Source organism: Pygocentrus nattereri, chromosome 3, assembly GCF_015220715.1.
Source record: "Pygocentrus nattereri isolate fPygNat1 chromosome 3, fPygNat1.pri, whole genome shotgun sequence".
NCBI lineage: Eukaryota > Metazoa > Chordata > Actinopteri > Characiformes > Serrasalmidae > Pygocentrus > Pygocentrus nattereri.
In genome coordinates, this window is record NC_051213.1 from 32,697,930 (window position 1) to 32,713,711 (window position 15,782).

General features: G+C 39.2%; 1 protein-coding gene across 4 annotated transcripts in view; it reads left to right on the forward strand.

Moving 5' to 3' along the window:
• The window catches only part of tsnare1 (T-SNARE Domain Containing 1), a 201,243-nt gene that overhangs the window by 25,472 nt on the left and 159,989 nt on the right, over positions 1 to 15,782 (forward strand). For all 4 annotated transcript variants that reach the window (XR_005130068.1, XM_017706803.2, XM_017706806.2 and 1 more), the window contains exon 2: positions 13,889 to 14,018. Coding sequence is in view for 3 of the 4 variants with exons in the window: in XM_017706803.2 (XP_017562292.1) it covers positions 13,934 to 14,018 (85 nt within the window). In the remaining variant the exon portion in view is untranslated. The remainder of the gene's footprint in view (positions 1 to 13,888; positions 14,019 to 15,782) is intronic.

Sequence of the window (15,782 nt, forward strand, 5' to 3'; positions counted from 1 at the left end):
AGAAACAAGGAGGTGGTCCGAATGTTATGCCTGATTGGTGTATAAACTTTGATATAATTTAATTTCTTTTTTTCCTTATAGCTTTGTTCAGCTAATCAGATTAGCTAGATTTAAAGTTGTGACTCTTTGTTGAGCTGCTAGTTAGCAATGGGGAGTTCATCCTACTCTGAAAACAATTCACAGCAAGGGGGCCATAAAATGGACAGCCCAACTGCAGCTTTCTTGATATCAAAACAACAGCCACAGTCGTACAGCAGCATTTAAACCCACTTGAATTAGTTTGCTAACCTACAGAAAAATCCAGTTTGCTTTCAGTTTTGTTAATCCTAACATTCATTTCTAACACTGTATTTCACTGTATATCAGTGTTATTATAGGGAAAAAAGGGTACAGTTCATCGGGGACCTCTAAAATAGGTGGCAATTGCATTTTATGGCTCCTGTGAAAAAAGGTTAAGATAAAGAAGCCGTTCCGGAGCACATGACTCCGATTTCTCGTTATTTTCCATTCTCCTGTCTCTGCTAATGCCTTGCAGCTGTGCCTGAAAACCCAGGCAAGCTGATAAGCCCTGTATGACACTTTCTCTTTTCGCCTGACATGTATCATAATTAGATAAAAGAGTGCTAGCGGGCAAGGTGTCCAACCACTGATGCCCTGACCTTTCGGCAGTCTCATGTATGAAATGTGTTTGGCTCTGTTGATAATGTTTGAGTTTATATACACTGAGAAAATATGTCAACACTTGTTTTGTAAAGATCATTTTTGCAGGGACGTGGATTACAGGCCTTACTTTTATATAGGTCACTGTACCCACTGTGAACTCTGTGGTGTGCACATACACATACAGGTGGCAGCAGCATTTGTGGTCTGGATTCGGCGATTCTGTCTATTTTCTCCCTGTCGCAGACCCTAGCTGTGTATGTGTATGTAATAAGGAAGTGGCTGCTGTGGTGGCGACAGTGTCCTTAACTGTGGTTTCTTTCCGCTCAGTGGCTGCGCTCCCTCATGCTGGGCTAAGCCTCTCTGTGGTGATAATGGGGAGATGAGGGAACCAATTGAGAGTGAGTGGAAGGGATGAAGCGTGCTGTCAGCCCCCCCATTGCCATTCACAGGCCCGCCTGCTCTCTGATGGCTGTATTTAAAACTAGCCTGCTTCCTCCTTCTGATCACACGTTCTCCGATTCCTTGACCCAATAACCCTCTTCTCCACCACTTCCATACACGCCTCTGACTTTGCTTAATGCTGTCCTTACTTAACATCAGCCTGCTATATTTCTTTGCTTCTTTGTACTGAATTGACCTCTCCATGCTCTGCCCATAAGTTGGACAAGCTTTGCAGGAATGCATTGTCATTTACAACCTGCCTTGTTTCAGTTAGTTACAACAGAGTGTCTCAGTATTGTAGAATTTGAAAGTGGAAACTCATTACGTAGCAAATCTGGGATTTTTGCCAGTGTTCTGTAAAGCTTGTTCAACCTCGCACCAGTTATTATGAAAGAATGCAGTCGTGGGTGGAACATAGATGGGTTGTTTAACATAATGAATGTTTTCCTGCATTGAATCATAAAGAAATCAATGTTGTGCATGAGGAATAATGTGTTAAGCTAGAAATAGTTAATAAGTGTGGATATACTATATAGAAACAATGCCTTTTTACATATTACATATTTTAAAAAAGCATAAAAAATGTAAGTGTTGCCCGATGAGTTTTGAGGTTAAGAACTACTTTGCATGTAAATGATGTGCAGATGACGCATGTTTAATTTGAGTGCAAATCATGTATCAGCTTCAGTGCATGAAATCAAGCGTCAATGTACCAGAAGCTCATTTACATATCATTAGCATGAAGCCCATCCTGATTCATACATTCAGAGAGCCACTAAAAGTTTTCAGCAGCTCATGAGCCAATGGCTGTGCTTGTAGGCAGAGTTTGAAGCCAAGCAGTGATCTCTCCCCCATACTGACCATAAATTATACCATATTTTTAGAAAAATAAGCTAAAAAATAAGTGTTAAAATTGAGATGATTTGAAAGAATGCAGTGTGAAATAAACAGCAGATTTTTAAAGATGGTAGAATGAGGCGATTGTGTTGTATGATTATTTAAATGCTGCATTATGGCAGTGTATGAGAAGATTCTTCACTAGTTGTGCTTAATATTTTGTATTTTTTGGGTGGTGTCAGTAGTGTGAAGCAAAGCATGACATGTCTTTAAGTAGAATGTGGAGTAGTTGCAGGATTTGTTTGTACCAGTGTGCATCCGCATTTGTACTGGTTTGCCCTGTGTGCTTAATATAAATATTGTTATTTTCGGTTTTCGGTTCTTATTTTTGGTATTACAGATGATACTGATAGTAGTTCTGGTTAATGAACTGCAAGTTAAGCAGATTGTTAAACCTTTACATTGTTATACTATTACACAGTTTACACACGTTCCTGCCAAGTTTGATTGTACCTCTCTAAAACATCTGAGATTGATCAGGATGCTGTTGGGACCAAAAGCTATCCCCTTCAACCCCAGGCCTCCAGCGTAATATTACGTGTATATATATAATAAAAATAAATCCTTAAATACCAACTAAACACTTTCACTAATAACTGTTCTAAGTCGAAGTTCTCAATAGTTGTCATAAAGGAAAGAGTCTTCAGACGCTGAGTTTGTGGAAGAGGGGAAAAAGGCTTCTTCTATCTCATTTCAGCATCAAGTGACACAGGGTCTCGAGAGACCCAACTGCACAAATACAGTGTTCCAAACAACAGTTTATATACAGTTTATCTGGGGTAATTTACTATCCCCCCTCCTTACTTCTCAAATTTTTATATTAGCTCAGTCTCTAATAGGTGCATCTCTTTGTCCATCAATTTGGCAATCATATGATGACCTCACTCCTAAAAACTGGTTTCAACAGGTTTTTACCAGCCTGCTTTACCTTTCAAGGTCATCGTACCCTCTCTTCACTGGGTCAGTAAGAACACACTGGCCTCTCTGTAAACCCAGAGGCTTTCTAGTGTCTAAAATCTCCTATGCAGACACAATAAGGCTGACCCTCTGTGAGAGAAGTAATATTCTCTGTTATCCAATACTACCTATTTGGTATTTAGTATTGATTACAGTATCTAATCTATTTGATTAGTGATTACTCAAAATATCTGTCGATACTTACAGCTTGTCACAGGGCTCGTTCACATATTGCACCCAAAAAAGACTGATATTTACAATTAACAAGCTTATACAGTGTCTTGGTAAAAAATGTGAATATTGTATCCATCCTACTGGGTTTCTGTCTCATGCAAGCGAACCCCAGATTTATCTGCACTCACTCTGTATAAAAAGATGGTTAATATTCCGTTACATCATGCCCATCGTAGATACATAATTGACCCCATAATTTTCATTCCATGAAAACAATGAGTGTGATTTCTAAGGCCTGCTTGAAAAGCACTCCAGCTCATTTAAAGTGAGTTCTAATTAGCCTCTTCTAATGCTGACGTGCTATCACATTAACTGCACAATATCCAAAGTAATTTGGCCCTGCACAATTATAAATGCAGAGTAACAGGTTAATACAATGTATTTTTGAATTAAGAGTGCATGCCAGACACCTTGCTAGCTTCACATATCGAGGCAAATTTCTGTTTGGTGACAGCTAGGCGGTAATTTCTGTTATAAAGCTGATTTAGTTTATAACTGATATATGTTGATTTCAGCGCTAAAGTGAAGGGAACAGAAGTTGTTAGCTGTGCAATTCTTCCTAATAGAGCGCGTACAATAGCCTACTTTTAGATGCTTAAATGATCTTAAGTGCTTCGGTTTTAAATGTAGCAAAATGTAATAGTAAAATAGAAGATTGTATAGGTTTACATAGAGCATAAAACACGTTACATTATTATTAAATCACATTACACAGTACATGAATATTCAGAAATCCATGATATGACCTTATTTCATTTACTGAGTTCGTTGGCTGATGTCATTAAAGCCAGGAGGGCGAAGGGTACATAAAACGGTGTTAGTACGTAATGTGCTGAGTACAATGTAATATGTACCAAAAACTAATAATCTTACACTTGAGTGCCATAACTTCATAACTTAGAGTTATGGAGTTGAATTTGAGTTATGAAATGAATTATGAAACGAGTCCATGGAGAACAGTGGATTTATCCACTACTGCTCCTACTGCACCCACACAGGATGATGATTGTGTCATAATAAGCATCCTGTATAACTTTATTAAATGCATTTACTTGATTTACCTAAACAAATCCACTCTCCTTTAGAGACACAGGATAATGATTGCCAGCATGGGATGTCAATAGCCCTGGGCCTCGGTCAGCTTTCTTTTTTTAGTTGTATTAATAGTAATAGTGGTCATGAAACATGGGCTTCCAATGGACACTGCAGGCAGGTGCTCTAAAATGTTAATTACATTAAAAATGATTTTATTTTTATGTGCTGTACTGTAGACACTAGCGTGAACCACTCATGGCAGTTCAGCAAAACTAGGTTATCACTTATCTAGTGTTGTTTTAAATAGAAAATGGGATAGATTGGGGGAAAAAAGAGAGATCTTCCCTTTATTCTGGTCTCCTGACTGAGAATAACTTTTAGCTTCTCATGTCCAGTTATACAGCCTCCCCTCCCCAGTGTATGAGGCTCAGTCATTTGTGTACTGCAGGGCAGCGATGGAGAGTGGTCTAAGTGAGAGTGACACGCTGATCAGCCTGCGTTAATCAGTGGCTCAGCTTTAGAGATGACTGGCCTGTCTGTCACAGTGCCCAGGGCTCATGACGTCAGACGGGACAGGCTGACAGGATGAGTGAGCGTGAGCATGCGCATGCGCGTGTGTACGTGCTGGAGACAGCCGCAGGGTCTGACTGATTTGATGTGCAGACTGAACTCTGTGAGTAATGAGCAGGCTATCATTCACTTTTACTCTGTGCATTACTAAGTCAAGTCAAATGTGACCTGAAGTGTAGTTCTGCATTATAGAGGACTTAATGGGACTAGGGCTGTGCCCGTTTTCCTGTTGAGGGAAATATATCAGTGTTATCAGTGATTTTATATAGTATATATTTATATAATCATTTGTATTGAAAATAGTGGTTTTAGTAATATCTCTCTCAGCTGCATTGTGCTTTTGTTTAGTTAATTATTTTGAAACGTGTCCCTGTTCTGAGAAAAGAAACCCGTTGAACTGAAAACCTGCCAATATTAGAAGTCATTGGGCAGTTTCTGAATTCAGTAATTAAAAGTTAATATAAAAATGAAGGAAGGCTGCAACAAACGACTTATTTCATAGTCGAATAATCGATAAATTACTCAAACGAATAATTGATTATTCGGATTATGAATCAATACATTATCAAATAACTTTCGTTTAACTATTTATTTATTGAACTATTAGCTTTTAAATTTAGCTTGAGGTTGTGTTATGCGTTTGCTGCCTAAAAATGAAGACAAAGATGAATGCCATTCCAGAATTCACTGTATTAATAAACTTTCCTGATAAAACATAAAAGATTTAAACTCCAATATATTTTTCTTGTCAAAATTTAAAACAAAGGATATGCAGAGTAGCAGCAATAAAATAAAATAAAAACTAAATCCTGTTTCTTAAATCAAGTAAACTACAAAAAAAAAATCTCAATTTAAATGTTAAATATAAACCGTGCAGTCAGTGTTATGCTCATTCTGTCTAAACTCTGCTGAAACTAAATTCTATCACAGGTCTTTATTGAACTGGAGGAGAGTCAGCATCTCTCCGTGCTCCTGTGAGTGCCTCTCTCCTCTTCTCCGCTGCAAAGGAGACACGCTCTGATGAATGTTTGTGGTGAACTTTTGTATGAAGAGTTCAATTTGAACGATTTTGTGTGAACGCTTCATTTCAGCAGTAACCCTTTTCCAGCTGCCCTGTGTGTTCATGAAGAGCTACCTCCTGGTGGCCTCGACATTTAGATGATGGCGCAGTGTTTAAAACTGTAAATATTATCTGGAAAGTGAACAGGGTCGCTGTCAATAACAGTTCCTTGTCTCTCTGTTCCGACTCTGTTAATGATAACCGAGAACAGCATTGCGAAACAGAAGATGTTACAGCTCGGCTCACAACATGAAGCAGGACGGCTTTTAACACTAACATTAGCTAAGTTGCTCGCTAGTACAACTATTGCCACGTCCCAAACCACACGTTTATGTGCTTCATACTAGGGGCGCAACAATTGTTCGACTTAGTCGATTAAAATCAATGACCAAATTAGTTGGCAATTAGTTGAGTAGTCGATTATTTGGTGATGTCATTACTTGTCTGTCTCGTGCTCACTAGGAACGTTTTGACATTACCGCTCACTGGAGACTTAAGAACAGCATGATGGCAGAACAAAATCCTCAAAACTAATGGTATATGCGCTATTTTTACACACGGTGGCGTGGTGGGTAGCGCTGTCGCCTCACAGCGAGGAGGGCCTGGGTTTGATTCCCCGGCCGGGTGACCGGGGTCCTCTCTGTGTGGAGTTTGCATGTTCTCCCCGTGTCTGCGTGGGTTTCCTGTGGGTTCTCCGGTTTCCTCCCACAGTCCAAAGACATGCAGTCAGGTTGATTGGACATGCTAAATTGCCCCTGGGTGTGAGTGTGTGAGTGACTGTCTGTGTCTGTCCAGGGTCTATCCAGCCTTCCGCCTGATGACCACTGGGTTAGGCTCCAGCACCCCCCCTCACGACCCTGAGGGAGAAGTGGCTTTGAAAATGGATGGATGGATATTTAGTGTGCTAGTATGCGGTTTTACCGAGATGAATCTTCTTCGCAGTGAGCCGACAAGATTCCTCTTCAGAAGCTCCAACATGGAGGATGTGCTTTGTGCCAGCTAAGGCTGGCTTTACAAATAGCACAACTGACAACCTTGTTTTCTGAGTTTAGCTCCACACTTTTGAGGATTTTGTTCTTGAGGCTGCCATCACGCTGCTGTTAAGTCTCCAGTGAGCGGTAATGTCAAAACATTCCTAGTGAGTGCGAGACAGACGAATAATGACGTCACCAACTAATCAATTACTCAATTAACTAACTAATCAACTAATTTGGTCGTCAGTTTTAGTCGACTATGTTGAATAATGGTTGCACCCCTAGTATGATGTGTAAATGTGTAACCTTTAGACACTGATAGTATCTAAAAAACATGTATGTTTTTGTGTTTAATCCAAATCTCGAATACTGGAGCAGCACTTCGGAGCTCTGAGGACTTTTGCTTTCCCTAAAGTTTTATGGTGTCCAGATTAGGGATTAACGTTGAGGAGCAGTTTGGAATTGTGCTCATCATGGTGCAGTGGGCCGTTGATTCCACTAGATGGCCTGCTAAAAATGAACTGTTCGGGACCACTTTTCTAGAGGATTATATCTTCAAAGATCTCCCTTATTTGCAAAGTAATAAGATGGACAACTGTATCATCAGTGTTCTCTGAGAGAAAATGTGGTGCACAGCTGTGTGAGGAAATCCTGTGTGTACAGAGTTATAGAGCACGTGGTGGCTTTCGTGTTGGCCTGTGTCATTGCATGTATGTTTGTTTTAACTTGGGCTAGGAAAGAGTGATAAATGTAACCTTAGAATATACAGTTTTCAGTAGCTCATTGTTATGCAGTCCAGTGATTTTGTACACCTTTTAGTTTCTGTCCATATGATCAGGAACATATAGCTGTCAGCCTCTTCAGGTTTGTATGTAGGATGTGCTTAATATGGTTTCAGGCTGTTTACAACTGACGCTCATGCCTGACCCCAACTGCAGTCAAGTGAAAAAGTTTGAGCCTGCCGGTCAAATTACATACGTTGTTGATTTTCCAAGTAAATATATGACACATCCTTTACAGAGAACAGGCCTAAATACGGTATTTCTCTGCAGATGCTAGTGCACAAAGTCTGTTTATTTGCCAGGTTTAACATATTGAAAAAGAAAAAATAGTGTCAGAACATGTTAGGTTCTGCAAATATGCAGTAATTGTGCATTAAAATGCAATGAAGTGTGTTATTTGTAGAGGGTGTTTTTTTGCCTGGAAAATCCTGCATGCATTTCATGGATGCCTAAACCTTTGAACACCATTGTAGCATTTCTTTGTAGTGCTGATCTACATGGATTTACTCTCAATTTTTTATATTTTAGAGATATTTATCCGCCTTTTATTTTACTTTTATTTATCCCGCAGGGGTGTACATGAAAAATATAGGATATTCGGATGTCCTACAATTCCCATCATGGCGCATCCCTTGTAATACATACATATGAATCAGTGATCGAAAATACGGTTTGGAGAGGGAGATCTCCAGCGGCGGTGTCCCTGAGGAAGCGGGGTAGAGGGGACCTGGAAGGGGTCAGGGTTGGAGACAATACATCACATTAATTCTGCCACGTGATCAAATAATGAGATTCATTTTTGTAGAGCAGAAGGATTAATTGCTTTTGGCGGCCAATAAACAATTTCTGTGCTTCTTGATTTTGAGCCCAGCTGGTGGGCTACTGGCTCTCACTCTCAGATGCTTCATCCTCACTGCCTTTCTCTTTCCCTCTCGCTTCTTTGCTTTCTCTTTCTCTCACACATAGACGTGCAAACAGCGTCAACCCTTCCCCCGTTTTCACACACCTCAAAATGCATATGCCTCCATACGAGCATTTACTGAAACATGAAACATTCAACCCATTTGAGAAGATCCAAAACGCCTAAACGTGTCTGCTGCATGCCAGTGTTTAATAAACCCTTCTGTCTAAAACAAGTTTTGTTTGTATGCATTTAACAAATACTGTTTGTTTTTTGTTTTTTTAAATCTAGACTCCATCTGCTGTTTCTGTATCATACAGTTAATTACCACTGAGAGTAATTTCAACATGTATATATACCTAGAGAAGAGCAGAAAACTCTTTGACTCGACATGCACACAGAGTTGAACCCAATGGGCAGGTGCTAAATTCCGTCAGTACACATTTATACAATGATATGTAGAACACTTTTATATATTTGTCAGTCTAAGATTGTGGGCAGTCATGGGCTGGAGGTTAGGGAACCAGCCTTGTGACCGGAAGGTCGCTGGTTCGATCCCCAGAGCCGACAGCACATGACTGAGGTGTCCTTGAGCAAGACACCTAACCCCAACTGCTCCCCAGGTGCTGTGGATTGGGCTGCCGACTGCTCTGGGCAAGTGTGCTCACTGCCCCCTAGTGTGTGTGTGTACTCACTAGAGTGTATGTGGTGTTTCACTTCACAGATGGGTTAAATGCGGAGGTGAAACTTCCCCGTTGTGGGACTAATAAGGGTCTCTTAATCTTAAATCTGTATGTGTTATTCTTAGATAATGGGACTAGTTTTCCACAGGGAAAACTTTATCTGCATAGTAATACACAGTCGATTCACATTATTATGACCACCAGCTAAAATCCAGAGTAACCGTGTGCAGCACGGACAGCAGCTAGACGGGCTTGGAGTGACTCAATAAGGTATCACAGGTATCTGGAGCCATATTGACTGCAATGCATCCCACAGCTGCTGGAGGGTACGTGGGGGAGGATCCATAAAGCGAACATGACGATCGACATGGTCCCACAAGGTGCTCAATCTGGGGAATTAGGGGGCCAGGGTAGTACTTGGAAGTCTTAGTCGTGCTCTTCCAACCAGTATCGGACATTTCTAGCCGTGTGAGATGTCGCATTGTCTTGCTGGAAGATCCGATCTGCCCCAGGGAAGTGATCTGCAAGGATGGATTCATACCTAAATTGGTTGAGAGTGCCATCCACATGGATGATTAGGCCTGGAGAATGCCATGAAAACATTCCCCAGACCATAATGCTGCCACCACCAGCTTGTGGACATGAAGTGGTCATAAGAATGTGACTCGACTGTGTATATGGACTATGCAGAGGTTCCTGACCGGATTAGGAAGAAAATTGATGACCAACTGTCATTAGTCTGCTTTTAATTGTTAACCATCAAACCTAAGATCAACAACTAGAGTTGGATGTAATATAAGTAATAAGATATACCGTAGTATTTTAAAATAATGATATATTTCTGAATTATGACTTGCCAAATTTCTGTTTCCATGTCTGAATGGCTAAATAAAAGCATTCCAGCCGTTTCTATTTTAGAGAGGCTCACTGGTTGGTGATGTGGGAGCTCAGTATTTGTGGAAGCATATCAGTATCAGTTTATTTGAAAATGTATTTAACCAGATTGCATTTTCATTTTCATGGTCTTCTCAACCTGTCAATCATCCCATCAGGGCAGGGCCCACAGTGTGTTCAGTGAAAAAGGCTTCATCTAGAAAACATTGCAGCTGAAGAGATTATAGCTGCTCTTACATTAGCTGATGCAGTGAAAGAGGAAAATATGACCACTTTTGATGCTAAATGTTATTATACATGACCCCATGAGAAAGTTTTTAATCAAACATGTGGCCAGATTTTCTGATTCATCAATCTGGTTGATAAAAACAAGGCTGAATTTTCTGGTCCACCTTAAACGGTGCAGCTTTTACATTCTGGTGCCTCAGTGTACCTCAATGTTACAGCAGCATCATTTAAGGTGGAATGGAAAATTAAAAAACGCTAACCTCGTTTTGTAAACTGAGAACAGTGGCTGAAAGTGAGGCTGGGCATTGAGATTGCAGTTTGATGCCATACAGGGTTAACTTCAACAAAATGTTCTGTGTGAATTGTGGAGGGCTGCAGAATGAAGCTGCTAAAAGCTATTAATTAATGGTAGCTAATGCTACATTCTCAAGCAAAGCCCTGATTCACCTGCTGATTTTATCAGACTTCTTATTAATTGTAATAATACAGGCCTAGCAGTTTAATGCAACTTGAGCTTTCAATCATTTTTTTTCAATTAACAAAGCATTTTACAAAGGAACTCAATGTGAAAATAAAGTTTTATTAGTTTAATCTCTAGTTGACATTTAATATTTACTAATGGAATTTAAATTTTCACATGTGCAAATTTAATTTGTGATATCAAGAATTAAATATTTACTAATTCATTTTTAATTTTCCATGGAATGAAACACCTGTGATCAATAAAAATAGAAATAAAAGCTAAAACAGCTTTCCATAGGAATTTTGAATAAGTACATAAATATAATGTTAAATTGTATAGAAAAAGAATTACTATCTTAAAATGTGAGTCAACTGTGATGAACTGGAAAAAACTGGAATGAAAATGAAATCTTACCTGCTAAAATATAAGAATTTAATTTTAAGATGATGTAATTGGATTTGCATATATATGTCATTTTTTCTGCTGTAAACATCATTTGCTGAGAGAGAAACTTTTTGATCGAAAGTTAAAAAGAATGTTGACCAAAAAAAAAAAAGTACCTTAATTTTAATTTAATTTAATTTTGCCTTAAAATTCTGACCCCAAAGTTTGCATCTTATTCACTTTGGCAGCCAGAGAGAGCTTCGTTTGGTGTGGGTCTTTAATGTGTGTGACCTCATTTGCATGTCAGTTTTGATTGGCTCTTGCCAAGAACACCAGTGAAAATACTGCTGCGTTAAGAAGTGCACTAATGACCTGAGTAATAAATAAGTCTTATTTACTGCGCCACGCATTTTGCATGGTGAAGCACTGTTACTGCCAAGCTTAAGGAATGTAGTCCACTGTGATTGGTTAGTGGGCTCATTTACATATTCCACCCTTCTCAATTATCAGTAATGCAAAGGCCAACAAACAACTTTTAAGCCCCGTCAAATACTCCAAATTGTTCCAACACAAATATGTTTGATGTTTTCCAAAGTGCTTTACAGCACTGATTTGAATTTGAGGCTAGAGCTGCGGTCGCCATGTAAATGCTAGAAAATGACATTTGAGGGTGTGTATGTGCTGCGCTGGTGCACGATGATATCACTAAAGCTGCTAAAGACGGACACCCAGGCATCTCCACGTTAGCTGAGCACAAGCTGCCCTGAGGGCACCAACATGCTCTCAATGTATTATTTAACCTTTTCATCAACATTTCACACGTTTCTCTCTGCTCTCCCTGGGTGTAGATGGCTAATCCCGCCGCTAGAAGGGCAGATTGAGCGGTTTATTTAAAGCCGTGATTATTGTCATTGTTTCTCATGGGATTTCATTAATGCTATCACACAAACACACACACTCTTCAGCTAAATCCGAGAATATCTGTGTGGGTACACAGGCACCCGCGCACTCACACTGATGTGCTGGGGTTAAATCACAGTGTCACAGATGCCCCCATCCTTTCACACCTCTCCTGTGCTGCTAATGAATGCTGTTTGACACGCAGACCCAGTTATCCACACTAGTCCGCACATCCTCCTCCTCAATTCACACACTAAACCCCTGAAGTTTTACAGGTCAGATCCATTAGAATGGCCTGCCCCAGGCCCCATCATTTCATACTCTTTCATTTCTGCATTAATTTCTAGTAATAACACAGCCTTTGCTGTAGTCTCAAGTCTTTTGGGAAATTTTTTCACTAGATGTTAGGACATTGCTGTGAGGATTTGATTGCCTTTATCTAGAAGAGCATTGGTTATTGGATGGAGCTCCATCACTCCAAAGGGCACAGTTCCACTGCTCCACATCCCTATGCTGGGGGGCTTTAGATCCCTCTAACCAATGCTTGGCATTGTACTGTTGCTCCATAGCATGCCTTTCACTTGACAGTTGTTTTCTATTCAAGTTAAACAAATCTCTATTTGTATAATTGGACAACTGTTTCAACAATGTGTGCACCTTAAAGTTACAGAGTTCAGTAATTAATTAAGGTGTCTGGATAGTTTTGGACACACAGTGTATTTGCCAGTACTTCGGATATATTCTTCAACACTCTGCTTTATGTTCATCACAATGATGAATGATGATGATTTCTGGTTTGAAGAGAAGGTTTGACCTAACTCAGAGGTCGCAACCCAAATGTTAAGAAAAGCTATTTTGTCCTTTCAACAAAAATCGAACCCCCTTGAGAGCCACAATAATTTACGTCAATTTTTCCATCTTGGCTGTAAATCGGTCTCAGTACATGCTAATGTACTAGTATATAAATGAAAACGCAGACATGGTTTGCAGTCTTCAAGGTCAAAAGGCGAATTAGCAGTTACATATATTATATGTTGTATATTTTGGGTTAGAACGATCAGCAGAGCTTTATTTTACAGCAAATAAAAGGATTATTTTATTTTTAGCTAAAATCAGTAAATATATTTTAGGTAAATATTTTTACCTAAAAATCTGATTCTGCTGTAGAGCTGCAACAGGGCAGTAAAAGAGCCACGTGCGGGTCTGGAGCTGCATGTTTTCGACTCCTGACCTAACTAATGCTTGGTTTAAAAAAAAAAAAAGGCATCTATTCACATATCACAATCAGCACGTATCTGTGTACATATTTATAATCAGCACATATTGAAACTTATTTTTCCCAGAAAGTTTAAAGGCCTGAAAGTTTGCTGAGAATTGCTGACATTGCAACAGGGGAATGCAATGTGCAATGTTTGGTATTATTCCCAAATTCACAAATTGTCACAAATATATCATTGTTTTCCTCAAATTAAGCTCAGTTAGTCTTGAATATGTACAAAACCATTTGTTCATTTTCCTTGAATTTTATTGTTTTCTTTTATATTGTTGTCTTGTTACTGTGCCTTCAAGACTGTCTCTGTTCTGATTGGCTGCCCTGATATGTGCCTCATTCAATGAGCAGTCTGGACTGAAAAATTCCCAGTAACTTTAGTGTGAATGGGTGGAGCTAAACTGCAGTAGGCTGAATGGTGGTGGATACTGGATATATGCACATGCATTTTTTTTTGGCACATTAAGCTACACAATTACAGTGATGTCATCAAATAATGGCATTAACATTGGTGTTTACAAATTCTTTTTTTGTTATTGTTATTTCTTATAGAATACCAAACTTTTCCTTCCTTGAGAACCCAGAGGAAGCTCCAGAATGTCGTATGGATCTATTGATGGTGGCTCCTTTGGCAGCAGAAACCCATTTGGTGGGCCCACAAGGCAGGGCTACCAGCCAGTAGGTAAAGACCCATTTACCTCTACTCAAACAGTGTAATCTAGCCACACTGAGTGTCTTCAAAACATGAGCTTATGCCATACTATTTATCATCATGCATTGTTCACCAAAATACCATAAATCATTTGACAAAGAAAAAGAGCAATTCCCTCCCTCATTTGCAAAAGAGGCACTGCATTCAGTGTTTGCTCTCCATAAATCATTATACAGCTAATCAGCCATATGGCTTATTTCAACAAAGGTCTGCTTCAGCAGATTCAAACATGTTTAGTAACTATATCACATGTTTTCGTACACACTGTGACATTATGAATTTATATGCTTCAGTGGTGATATGAAGTCATAGCGGAATGCTAAATAAGTCCATCTGTTATTTTAATGTTTCATTCTACTAATTGTGCTTTATAATGAGTCTGTGTAGGTGAACCCTGACTTTTGAAGCGATTGTGTCTTGACTGGCAATTTAGTTAGATGTTCTGCATCAGGCTCATCTAAAATAGGCGGTCAAGCTGTCTTCTCTGCTGATATAATACTCCTTTAAAGTTGGGGCTCGATTTGAGGGGAGCTGCAAGGGGGTGACATCTTCCCAGGCAGAAGAATGACAAGACACATCCTATTCCTTTTAGAGTAATATCACCTAAAAAGTCAGACAGAGTCAAGCTGCGTGTGTTCATAGGTCACAGTTGATAACCTGCAATGAGCTCTAATGCCAGGCCTTTAAAAAGTCTGAAATTTCTGAAAATGTTTTTGAAAGTAAAATGAAAAATATTTAAGTATATTTAAAACTTATGACTGATTTTTTTATTTACCAATTCATTTATTCATTCACTTATTTTCTTCTCACAGGCCTACATAGTATTAAGCACCTAAAAAAAAAAAGAAAAGCTGACTGAAATCTAAATTCAGCAAACATAAAATAAGAAAAGGATATAGTATGCTTCATTAACAGGTTGTAATGTGCTTCTTCTTAGTCATAGGGATAGAAGGCTTACTTCGCAGACACTCTTTTCATGTTAAAAACCGTATTTAAAAACGAATTGAAAGGATTGGGATATTATGAATTAGATCACATTCCATTACTTTTCAATTATGTGTCTTTTTAAAGCCATAATTAAATAAAGACAATGAAAAAACTATATCATCAAAGTGTATTTAACTTAACACAAGGCCAATAGGACAAATACATGGTTTTATGATGCTAAATGATGTATTATAGGAGATGCCAAAGTCAAAGAAGTCAAGCTGGTAGAAACCATCTTTCTGAGACCCCTTATCAAGTGCGATTATGAATAGAGACCATTCTGAAACGTCTAACGTACCATCACAATGTGTTCTACCTGATAAAAGGCTTGACTGGCTCATAATGCTTTACATTGCTTTGTTGATATATCTTGTAGATGCTTCTTTATTAGATCTCAGTGGTGTTGGTCCACAGAAATCTCCTATGAGTTTTAAAAGGCATGTACTTCACATGAAAACAAAAACTGAGCGTAGATTTACCGACGTGCAAAAAGTCATGGGCCTGGAACCAGTATTGTGTAGGACCCCCTCTAGTTCCACAAGGGGACAGAAGAAGTCTGGAGGGATGTTGAGCCATGCTATCTGGATAATCACACATAGCTCCATGGTAATTGTAGGTGCAGGTTCGCGGGTGCAAATGGACCTCTCTACCACATCCCATAAATGCCAGATGGGCAAACATGCAGGGCACATCATTCGTTGGAGCTCTCCAGAATGCTCCTCAACCTAGTTCTGTACAACTTGAACC